General features: G+C 43.9%; 1 protein-coding gene across 1 annotated transcript in view; it reads left to right on the top strand.

Moving 5' to 3' along the window:
- The first annotated feature begins 312 nt into the window (after nt 1-312).
- The window catches only part of ARHGEF37 (Rho guanine nucleotide exchange factor 37), a 93,643-nt gene continuing 82,427 nt past the window's right edge, over nt 313-11,528 (top strand). The window contains exon 1 of the mRNA XM_075209608.1: nt 313-406. Coding sequence (XP_075065709.1) covers nt 357-406 — 50 coding nt within the window. The 5' untranslated portion in view covers nt 313-356. The remainder of the gene's footprint in view (nt 407-11,528) is intronic.

Here is an 11,528-nt window from a genome sequence, read left to right as displayed (position 1 = left end):
ACAAGGTGAATATTTTTTTTTAGTGGTTCTGATATTATTTAGCCCATAACACACTTGCAGCACCATCAGAAAGTTGATTATGATCACTGTAAGATATTTTACAGTGAACATGTTCTACATAAGTCATCCTTAGTTAATGCTCAATTTCTGAATCATCACATGTAAAGTGCAGAATGACACTCACCGTTAACCAGGTCAGCAATGTTACCAGCATATTTGTTGAGCAGAAAATGCAGCTGAGCTGGTTGTGTCAGTCCCTTACAATGAATACAATGAGGAAATACTTCTTGTCTTGCTTGCTGAAATACTAGTGACACAAGAAAACATTAGAGACCTGAATCAGCTCCTATCTGACCATGGCTGCTAATAGGAGAGGCAGCATCCAGAAACATCAAACTAGTGGGAGGTAAGTATATATATTTAATTAATATAATATATATAAGTATGAACAGCATGTTCTGACATCAGAATTGATGTACTGTCTTACCAAGTTCATCTCTATGTTAGCTGTTTCTACTGATCATCTAATCACCCTATAAGGAGATGTCCTGCTGCTCTGCTATTGTCTCTGACTGCCTCAATGACCTGGTAGTATGCCTATCCCAGAGCTGTCAGTCTATTTATCTAATCATTCTCAGATAAGAGAACATGTGTGCTCCAGCATTTTTGTATGTGTGAGAGATAATTTGCAATTTATTTATTTTTCTCTTTAAATGGTGTATATTGTTTTGACATCACAGGTAAGCTTTCACGGGATAGTTTACCAGGCACTCAGTAACAATACTTTAGTATACATATGCATCAATTTAGCCCTTAGAAGCACCTGTTCATCTAGGCATATAGTGGACATATTATTTAATATTAAGGAGGTGAGAAATGTGTATGGGAAAGAAGGGAAAGGTGTTAAATAGATATCACAGCTAAGTGAGAATTAGAGGCACATTTAGAGTTGCATACATTTGGGCACCCAAACTGTGTTGAAAAAGACAGTAGCATTTGTTCCAAAACGCACATCAGGCTAAGTATATACAAGTGCCCCACGATAGAGCAGAGATGTGGCTTGACAGAGTTAGCAGGTAATGCTAAAGTTGTATTACCCTAGTTGTCCATAATATAATAATGTAATCAAGTGTCATATGCACGAGAGACAATAATTTCTTGACAGTCATTAATAAATACAAAAGTTGCATTTACCATATAAAATATAATTAAGTACAAACACCTCCACATCTGTTATTTTCCCCTTCAAATGGGAATCTTATTTCTTGCAGTAGTCCAAAAGAAAATGTCAATTAAGTAATGCAAATAGATGTCTGCAACTTAATGTGCTATAGCTGATATGATAATAATTTAAGCACTAACAGCTAGAGATGTAAATATTCAATCAGCCAATCAGAAGCGGTTAGAAAGTTCTGCTGATAGTCATCAACATCATTACATATCGTTAAGCCATCACTTCAGTGGAAAAAATACACCTCCTAAAAGGCATATGTGCGGATGCGTCCATGACTAATTGTTTACCAATTATGTGAACACGCTGTTACTGTACTCACCCTACGTTTCCACTTTTCCGCCTCTCAAGATGGAAGGAGACCCAAGTCAAGGTGTACACAGTGGTCGAAGTGTAAATTTAGAAATGGCGGTATGGAAAATGTAAGTGAATGGAATTTGATAGTAATACATTGAAGGCAGTAGGAAAAGTGGCGGTCAGGCATACCACCGTATACCAGACCATTTTGACCACTGGGTATACACATTTGGCCAATTTTGGAGATAAAGGGATGAAATTGAGGGGAGATTTCTGTCATATGAATAATGGTCTGTGGCTGTTTTTCATGGTTTGGCCTGGGCCCATTACAATGACATTCTAGAGAATTGTGTGCTTCCAACTTAGCGGTAACAGCTTGGGACAGACCCTTTCTTGTCAAAGCCCCTATGCACTCATGAAGTTCTATCAAAAAATGGTTTCCTATGTTTGGTGTGGAAGAACTTGAATGGTCTGCACAGAGCCCTGCCCTCAACCCCATCAAACACATTTGGGATCAATTGGGAGTGCCGACTGTGAGCAAAGCCCTATTCCCCAACATCAGAGTCCAACCTCACTATTATTCTTGTGGCTAAATGGGTGTGAACGCCTGCAGTAATGTACCAAACTCTAGCGGAAAACCTTCACAAAAGAGTAGAGGCTTTTATAGCAACAAAGGGGGGACCAACTCCATATTAAGGCCCATGGTTTTGGAATGATATGTTCAACTACCACATATTGATGTGATGTTCAGATTGTCCACATGCTTTGGCCATGTAGTGTACACCAAGGATAACACCCACTTTCCTCTTTGAGAAAATACCCCATAAAAACTCTCTGAATTCAAAAGGCAAAACAACCAGTTCTGAGTCCTTCCTATTGTCACTTTTGGACCACTCCCTTAATTAATTTCACCTTGTTATTTTTCACCAACAATACTACTCATTTGAGCCTCATTTATATCTTAAACAGACATCAATAGTGTGGGAGCACAAGGAATGTCTTTATTTCCTGTGTCACAGTTGTGCTTTTTAATACTTTTTTTTAAGTTGGTATGTATGAGTCTAAAAGTGCACTTTGCACCTTATTTACAAGTAACACAACTAATAATCTCTTTTAAAGGTACATTATCATCAATATTGTGTATACTTTACAGTATATTTTATGTATATACATGCAACTAAATCTGGCATAGGTACATGTAATGTTATGTAAAATTTATATCATTATCTTTTGTGTGTGGGTACAAATTTTACCCAAAATTTAAGCTGTTATCATTGTAGCTTTTCTTACTCAGTCTCAATATCTTATCATTTTATAGTATGCAGCAAACAGTATCTATCTAACTATTTACTTGGCTATCACTGAGCCAGGCTAAAGCAGGGTACACACTACACGGTTTTCGTCCAATAATCGGCCCAATCAGCCGACATACGACCACTCGTTAAAAACTCGGGTCAGTGTGTGCAGTGACACAATGGTGGAAAGTCTGCCCAAATGGACGATTGTCGCCTCATTTGGTTGGTCGTACCGTTAAATATTTTCGTTCCAATCTTGTTTCCGTTGTGTAGTGTGTATAAACTTCCGACCGATCCACGACAATCCTCCGATACTTCCTCGATCTGGGGGGCGTGTGTATGTAAATTTTTTGATGTCTATCCCAGTCCCACGTGGTGCGGAATCCGCAGATCACTGACTTGTGTTTTGTATAGATGTATATTGCACCTGTCTGGCTGCAGACCATTACACTTGTATAAAGCACATGTGTTATAACCCTTTGCGTCTATGTTGGCAATGTATTCATATTTACTCTTTATAAACTTTAACCTTTATAACCTATCAAAGTTATATTAACCTTTATTAACTTATAATTGTGAGGTACCCAGAAGAAACCACACAGTGTTCATGCAACATTTCTTATTGCAGGAAAAATGTACAAATTTTTTTACACACACAGCTGCCTGAAAGATCCACATAAGAAGTGTGCGCGCCCATACCAATCAGAGCGCAGAGTGCTGCAGAGTATTATTTTTAGTATTTTTAAAGGTGCTACTGGTTTGTGGCAGAACAGGTCTTGATGTCGCTTGGGTTTCTATACCCTTTGATTTCTTTATCTACGATACAAGGAAATAAAAAAACCATTTAACTTCTATATCTGTAATTTATATTCAACGACATAAATACTCTCATATTCAAACCTTGCACACTGCTCGAGATCAGTTTATATTTTGGTCCCTGTGGCGAAACTGCAATAATAGCGGGCTTAACCTCCATACATTCTGGAAAACAGGCGCCATTTTGGTTAATATAACGGTACAGGTATGTGCAGGGGCGGATTGGGAACTTAAAGTGGCCCTGGAAAAAATTCTTGAAGTGGCCTCATGTGGGCGGGTCCAAATCAACTGTGGGTGGGGCCAACACAAAAGTAGGCGGGATTTAAAACTACTGGAATTCGGTTGTAGTAACATTTAGGAAAACCTAGATGTGATGACTTAAGACACAGTAGGTCATTTCTAAAGCAAATCAGGGAAAAAGCTGCCAGTCCTGTGCTATAAAAATACATGAAATCTTTTACATTATATGAGACTGATTTATGCCTCTGTGCTCAAACTTCTTTTAGTTGCCTACTAACACATCCTTCCAAAATTCCCTTCATAGAAACATATCTGACTTTGTTTAATAAGTTTAACTATTACGAAACATGTTGGCAGAATCCTATTTGATCAGTCTGCAGCATATGAGAACCTCACCGCACTGTTGCATCTTTCCCTGACATCATGAGCTGTAACTACCAGTCAAATCTCTCTCTTTAATGTATAAAAATGTGTACTGTGTGTTTCAAACAATGCATCAAAAATAATCCTTATAATAAATGGCTATCAAGTGCGATCACCAGAAAAGTAAAATGCTTCAAGCATCTGCAAGAAAACCCTTCTTTGGTAACAATTATGTATGAGCCCTAAATGTGCTCAGTGATTGATGGTGGTTTGATTTAATAACAGTGCAGGGAGGGTTGGCAGACAATGGCATAAGTGAAGAGGGGAGCTATTCCAAGGGTTTGCTGGTGATATAGTAAGTTTAAAGGATTAATGATATTGTCAGTGCAATGGGGGCTGGCCATATGTTCAGCAAAGTGATCTGAGAATGGGACCAATGCAAGGTAGAAGGAGGCAAAGGAATCAAGGCGAGAACCACTAAAGTATCGCTAGAGCTGGAATAAGGCTCCGGGGGGCCCGGGGCACTTAAGACAGGGGGGGTTATTATATATGACAAATAAACAGGCAAAACTGTGTGCACTACTGTTAGGTACACGCAGCTCTGCCTTCACAAGTAGTACAATGTGAAGCGGGGCATACCTCTCAACTGTCCTTTCAGTAGGACCAAATCCTAAGCGAGACGGTCACAGACATTCTGGACTGTCCCACCAGATTCAGGACAGTTGTCCTCCTCTCTCCTACCTGTTCTTGTCACTGTCACCACCTATGGCTGTTGGATCAGTTGCTGCTTGTTTGGATCATGGAATGTTGGCAGCCCTACAAGGAAAAAAAAATGGGTAAATGAAATTTAGAAAACTTCAACCATCCCTGGCATTTAATCAATAGCACCCACATTTAATAATTAGGCCTATTTCCCTCCCTCTAAACAGCCCCAGCAATAAATTAATAGCATTTACATTTAATATAACCATTTTCCAAAAACATCACGGCATTACATAATTAATATTCACATTTAAATAAAAAATAGCTCTCCTTCCCAAACTCAGCCCCACATTCAATTAATAGCCCCAAAACATCCCAGCATTAAATTAAAGGTCCCTTCACTCCATATTAATTTAATAGGCCCAGTATTAAATGAAATTATCCCACCAATAAATTAAATTGCCCCACCATCACCCCACAAATATTAGCACCCATTAAATATTTAGCCCCAACATAAACTCCACCATTAAATTAATACCCTATCTCCCACCCATGAACTATTAAGACAGCCCCCTCCCTTCCCTCTTATCACACAATATATTAAGACCCTCCCAATCCAACCTTTAGCAGCCCCCACTCCTATCCTAAACACCCTTTAGTAGCCCCCCTCCTATCCTACATAACTGGTAGCAGCCTCTACTCCTATCCTACACACCCTTTAGTAGCCTCCCTCCTATCCTACATACCCTGTAGCAGCCTCCACTCCTATCCTATACAGCCTTTAGTAGCCCCCCTCCTATCCTACATACCCTGTAGCAGCCTCCACTCTTATCCTACACACCCTTTAGTAGCCCCCCTCCTATCCGACATACCCTGTAGCAGCCTCCACTCCTATCCTACACACCCTTTAGTAGCCCCCCTCCTATCCTACATACCCTGTAGCAGCCTCCACTCCTATCCTACACACCCTTTAGTAGCCCCCCTCCTATCCTACACACCCTTTAGTAGCCCCCCTCCTATCCTACATACCCTGAAGCAGCCTCCACTCCTATCCTACACACCCTTTAGTAGCCCCCCTCCTATCCGACATACCCTGTAGCAGCCTCCACTCCTATCCTACACACCCTTTAGTAGCCCCCCTCCTATCCTACATACCCTGTAGCGGCCTCCACTCCTATCCTACACACCCTTTAGTAGCCCCCCTCCTATCCTACATACCCTGAAGCAGCCCTCACTCCTATCCTTTACACCCTTTAGTAGCCCCCCTCATATCCTACATACCCTGTAGCAGCCTCCACTCCTATCCTAAATACCCTTTAGTAGCCCCCCTCCTATCCTACATACCCTGTAGCAGCCTCCACTCCTATCCTACACACCCTTTAGTAACCCCCCTCCTATTCTACATACCCTGTAGCAGCCCTTACTCCTATCCTAAACACCCTTTAGTAGCCCCCCTCCTATCCTACATACCCTGTAGCAGCCTCCACTCCTATCCTACACACCCTTTAGTAGCCCCCCTCCTATCCTACATACCCTGAAGCAGCCCTCACTCCTATCCTTTACACCCTTTAGTAGCCCCCCTCATATCCTACATACCCTGTAGCAGCCTCCACTCCTATCCTAAATACCCTTTAGTAGCCCCCCTCCTATTCTACATACCCTGTAGCAGCCCTTACTCCTATCCTAAACACCCTTTAGTAGCCCCCCTCCTATCCTACATACCCTGTAGCAGCCTCCACTCCTATCCTACACACCCTTTAGTAGCCCCCCTCCTATCCTACATACCCTGTAGCAGCCTCCACTCCTATCCTACACACCCTTTAGTAGCCCCCCTCCTATCCTACATACCCTGTAGCAGCCTCCACTCCTATCCTACACACCCTTTAGTAGCCCCCCTCCTATCCTACATACCCTGTAGCAGCCTCCACTCCTATCCTACACACCCTTTAGTAGCCCCCTCCTATCCTACATACCCTGTAGCAGCCCTCACTCCTATCCTAAACACCCTTTAGTAACCCCTCTCCTATTCTACATACCCTGTAGCAGCCCTCACTCCTATCCTAAACACCCTTTAGCAGCCCCCCTCCTCTCCTACATACCCTGTAGCAGCCCTCACTCCTATCCTAAACACCCTTTAGCAGCCCCCCTCCTCTCCTACATACTCCTACACACACTTTAGCAGAGAGACACATACACTTTAGCAGACATACACTTACCTTGTTCCTTCTGCAGACTCCCCCCACTGCACACATGGTACGTCAGCTGTCACGTGACACGTCCCATGTGACCTGTGTAGGAGACTGCAGCTACAGAGGGGGGGAAAGACCATTTTTCTCGGCCACATTAAGGTAGGTGGCTGGTCCCGGAGGAGGGGCCAGCTACCTAGTACCACACTGCCTTTCCCCCTCCCCCTCCGTTCATGGGGGGGGGGGGGCGCGCTATACATAATTATTATTTTTTTTATTTTTTATTTTTTATTTTTAATAAACCCCTAAAAAGACACTAGTCGGCCTCCTGAGGCTGTCGGCCTCCCGTGATTTTTACCGGTAGGTTACATGGCCAATCCGCCCCTGGGTATGTGCCCAAAGCATTTAGTTATCTACACATGTTCACTGAAATACCTTTGTGTAGAACTTCTTTAGTATATTTTTCTTTTTAAATTTGTTCTTGTTTGATAACAGGTGTAACATTAGTGGTATCAGTGGTATCTAAACAGGCCTTCTCACCAGGGTCGGACTGGCCCGCTGGGGGACCGGTCTATCCACTGGTAGGCCCCGACCCTGATCGCTCCCCTCTTCGTTGGTGGGGGTAGTGAGTAACTGAAGGAAAAAAACAAAACCTCGCGTGACTGCGAGGCCGGCTCCGTTCGCACTAAATCGTGCGTCACGTGCGACGATGACGTCGCACGTGACGTCATCACGTCCGACATTCAGTGATGAGCGCCGCAGACAGAAGACAGAAGAGAAGAAAGTAGCAGATAGAAAACGTAAGTGAGGGAATGGAAGAAAGAAGGGAGCATGATGGCAGAGTGAAGGGGGACATGAAGGCAGAGTGAAGGGGGACATGAAGGCAGAGTGAAGGGGGACATGATGGCAGAGTGAAGGGGGACATGAAGGCAGAGTGAAGGGGGACATGAAGGCAGAGTGAAGGGGGACATGATGGCAGAGTGAAGGGGGACATGAAGGCAGAGTGAAGGGGGACATGATGACAGAGTGAAGGGGGACATGAAGGCAGAGTGAAGGGGGACATGATGACAGAGTGAAGGGGGACATGAAGGCAGAGTGAAGGGGGACACGATGGCAGAGTGAAGGGGGACATGAAGGCAGAGTGAAGGGGGACATGAAGGCAGAGTGAAGTGGGACATGATGGCAGAGTGAAGGGGGACATGAAGGCAGAGTGAAGGGGGACATGATGACAGAGTGAAGGGGGACATGAAGGCAGAGTGAAGGGGGACACGATGGCAGAGTGAAGGGGGACATGAAGGCAGAGTGAAGGGGGACATGAAGGCAGAGTGAAGTGGGACATGATGGCAGAGTGAAGGGGGACATGAAGGCAGAGTGAAGGGGGACATGATGGCAGAGTGAAGGGGGACATGAAGGCAGAGTGAAGGGGGACATGATGACAGAGTGAAGGGGGACATGAAGGCAGAGTGAAGGGGGACACGATGGCAGAGTGAAGGGGGACATGAAGGCAGAGTGAAGGGGGACATGAAGGCAGAGTGAAGTGGGACATGATGGCAGAGTGAAGGGGGACATGAAGGCAGAGTGAAGGGGGACATGATGGCAGAGTGAAGGGGGACATGAAGGCAGAGTGAAGGGGGACATGAAGGCAGAGTGAAGGGGGACATGATGGCAGAGTGAAGGGGGAGCATGAAGGCAGAGTGAAGGGGGAGCATGAAGGCAGAGTGAAGGGGGAGCATGATGGCAGACTGAAGGGGGAGCATGAAGACAGACTAAAGGGGGAGCATGAAGGCAGAGTGAAGGGCTAAGCATTTGATTTTTATTAAAAACAATAATCACAATCAAAATATAAAAAACATAATGGGCCTGATTCAAATCAGAATGCAACTTGTATGTAAGTTGCATTTTAAAAAAGAGCATGGAACTTGAGTGGAATGAAGGGCTAAGCATGATGGCAGAGTGAAGGGCTAAGTATGATGGCATAGTGAAGGGCTAAGCATGATGGCAGAGTGAAGGGAGAGCATGATGGCAGAGTGAAGGGCTAAGCATGATGGCAGAGTGAAGGGGGACCAGGAGAAGGCGGGAACAAAAGCAGCATGGCACAGGGTGATGAAGGGGGGCAAAAGCAGCATGGAGGGTGCAGTGTGATCATAAGGAGGCCCAGCATGGTGATTAAGGGGCACAGTAATGTGTGTGTGATGGCACAGCGGGCTTGTGGCAATGTAATGTGTGCGTGGTAGGTGGTGGCTAAATAATGGGTGCTACTTTCTTTGTAGGGTGAAGGTGGGACAATTTAATTTAAGATGGGGTGGTTTGGGTGCTATTGAATGTGGGGCTGAGTTTGAGGAGCGTGAGGTCTATTTATTAAATGTGAATATGAATTATTTAATGGCAGTAACAGTTGCTGGAAATAGGTATATTTATTATACGTATTATACATAAATGCAATTAATTTATTGCAGGGGCTCTCTGGAGGGAGGGAAATAGGTTTATTAAATGGGATACTATAACTTTAATGTTGGGGCTGGAGGAAGGCCTAAGTATTAATTGTTGGTCCTATTGATTTAATGACAGGGCTGGTTGGAATCTTCTAAATGTACTAATTATTTTTTCCAAATAGGACACTCAACATTCCAGGATCCAGACAAGCCGCAACTAAAGAAACCTGCAGCTACAGGTGGTAAAAGGTAGGACAGTCTCTCAAATATTCTGAGTCTAGTGCAGGCTTAGCTAACCTGTGGCACTCCAGGTGTTGTGAAACTACAAGTCTCAGCACACCCTTCCAGCAATAATCTGCTATATATTGGCAAAGCATGCTGGGGCTTGTAGTTTCGCAACACCTGGAGTGCCACAGGTTAGCCAAGCCTGGTCTAGTGGGACAATCCCGATTTATGGTGACTGTTCTGCCCAATCTAAGAGGCAGGTCAGACTGTGTATACACACACTGCATTCTTTATATACTACACTATGATGCTAGCTGTCCTTCGTGGGCTGACCACTCCCCCTCTAGCGTCTAGTCTCGCCTCTATGATGGCTGGCCACACCCCCTCTGGTGGGCCTCTAGCGTTGCAGTCCTCCGGTGGGCCCTTAATGCCCCAGTCTGACACTGCTTCTCACCGATAATTCTTCGTTCTGACATAAAAAAATTAGGTTACAAATTAGTTTACTTTGCTTTATGTGACACTAGAATGAAATAAAGTCCTTCTAATATGTCCAGGTATACTACACGTGCTACTGACCTTTTTTTAATGTCGTTGTCGTCCTGGTCCAGTACTTTGACCATCATCTCCACCTATCTTGGGCTCATTGGATTTGCTCTTTGCTCTTCTTGAGTACATTTTTTGGCCCTTCCAGCACCATCTCTGACTCTGTCTCCGTCTCCATAGCTGCAACCCCCACTGACACCTTTTCCTGAACCTTAACCCCCACTGACACTTGCTCACTCGCCAACTTCTGACGCTCCTCAGCGCCAAACAGGTTCCTCTGTCATTTTATACACTCAGACATTCGTTCGTTTCTGCTGTGGACCAATCAGCGATGATGCCCGCCGAGAATGGAGCATTCCATTACATACGAAGGGATTTTATTATTAGGGAATATTTATTGAATTGCACTTTAGCAGTTTAATGTTTTTCTAAATTTTATGTATGTTACTAAACTTCTATTTTATATGAATGGATGAAGAGACAGTGTTGCCTTCTCTTTTTATGCAGCTTTGGGTGTTAACTATAGCGAAAGTTCTGCCCCTTTATGCTAATGTATTTGGTATCTCTTTACATTTCCCACAAATGTCGCTGCAGTGCGTACGAAATTAAAATCATTGCTGACGACAACATGGCTGTAAAAAGTCGCTAAAGGGACGTCCGCTCTTCCCTTTATCGTCCTAAACAAGGCTAGTGTGTATGCAGTCCATGGACCGAGCGATTGGACCATCGATCGCATGTAAAATCGCTCGGCATAAAAAGTTGGTCAAAATTTCTGTAGTGTGTACCCAGCTTAAGTGAGTGAATGAGGCAAGACCTATGACAAAATGAGACCTATCAGCTGTGCATGACTGTTGTATAGACACAGTGGGTCCTGCACTCTGTGAACTCATCTACGAAGTGCAAAACATGTACTCTGCAATGCAAAATCAGCTTTGTTCCTGCTGTGTGCCTTGATTTGCACAAGTGTGCCTAGATCTCTGCCATAGAACATGGGTTTGTGGAACAAGAAGGTGGTATTTGCAGCAAAGCAGTTGTTTGCACAGGGTGTTCCGTGAAAAGTCCAGAGTGCTCAGTCTTATGGAGCAATTTAGAAAAGCTTGATATCAGTGGTGGTGCTTATATAGTCTGGCCCTGGTGTGCAGTGTCTTGATTGAATATAATGGACATTTTTTCTGGTCTAATTTTGAATGAGGACAAG

Source organism: Mixophyes fleayi, chromosome 4 (assembly GCF_038048845.1).
Source record: "Mixophyes fleayi isolate aMixFle1 chromosome 4, aMixFle1.hap1, whole genome shotgun sequence".
NCBI classification, from domain to species: Eukaryota; Metazoa; Chordata; class Amphibia; order Anura; family Limnodynastidae; genus Mixophyes; species Mixophyes fleayi.
The sequence above is the reverse complement of the archived record's forward strand: the minus strand, read 5'-3'. Positions and strand labels throughout refer to the sequence as shown.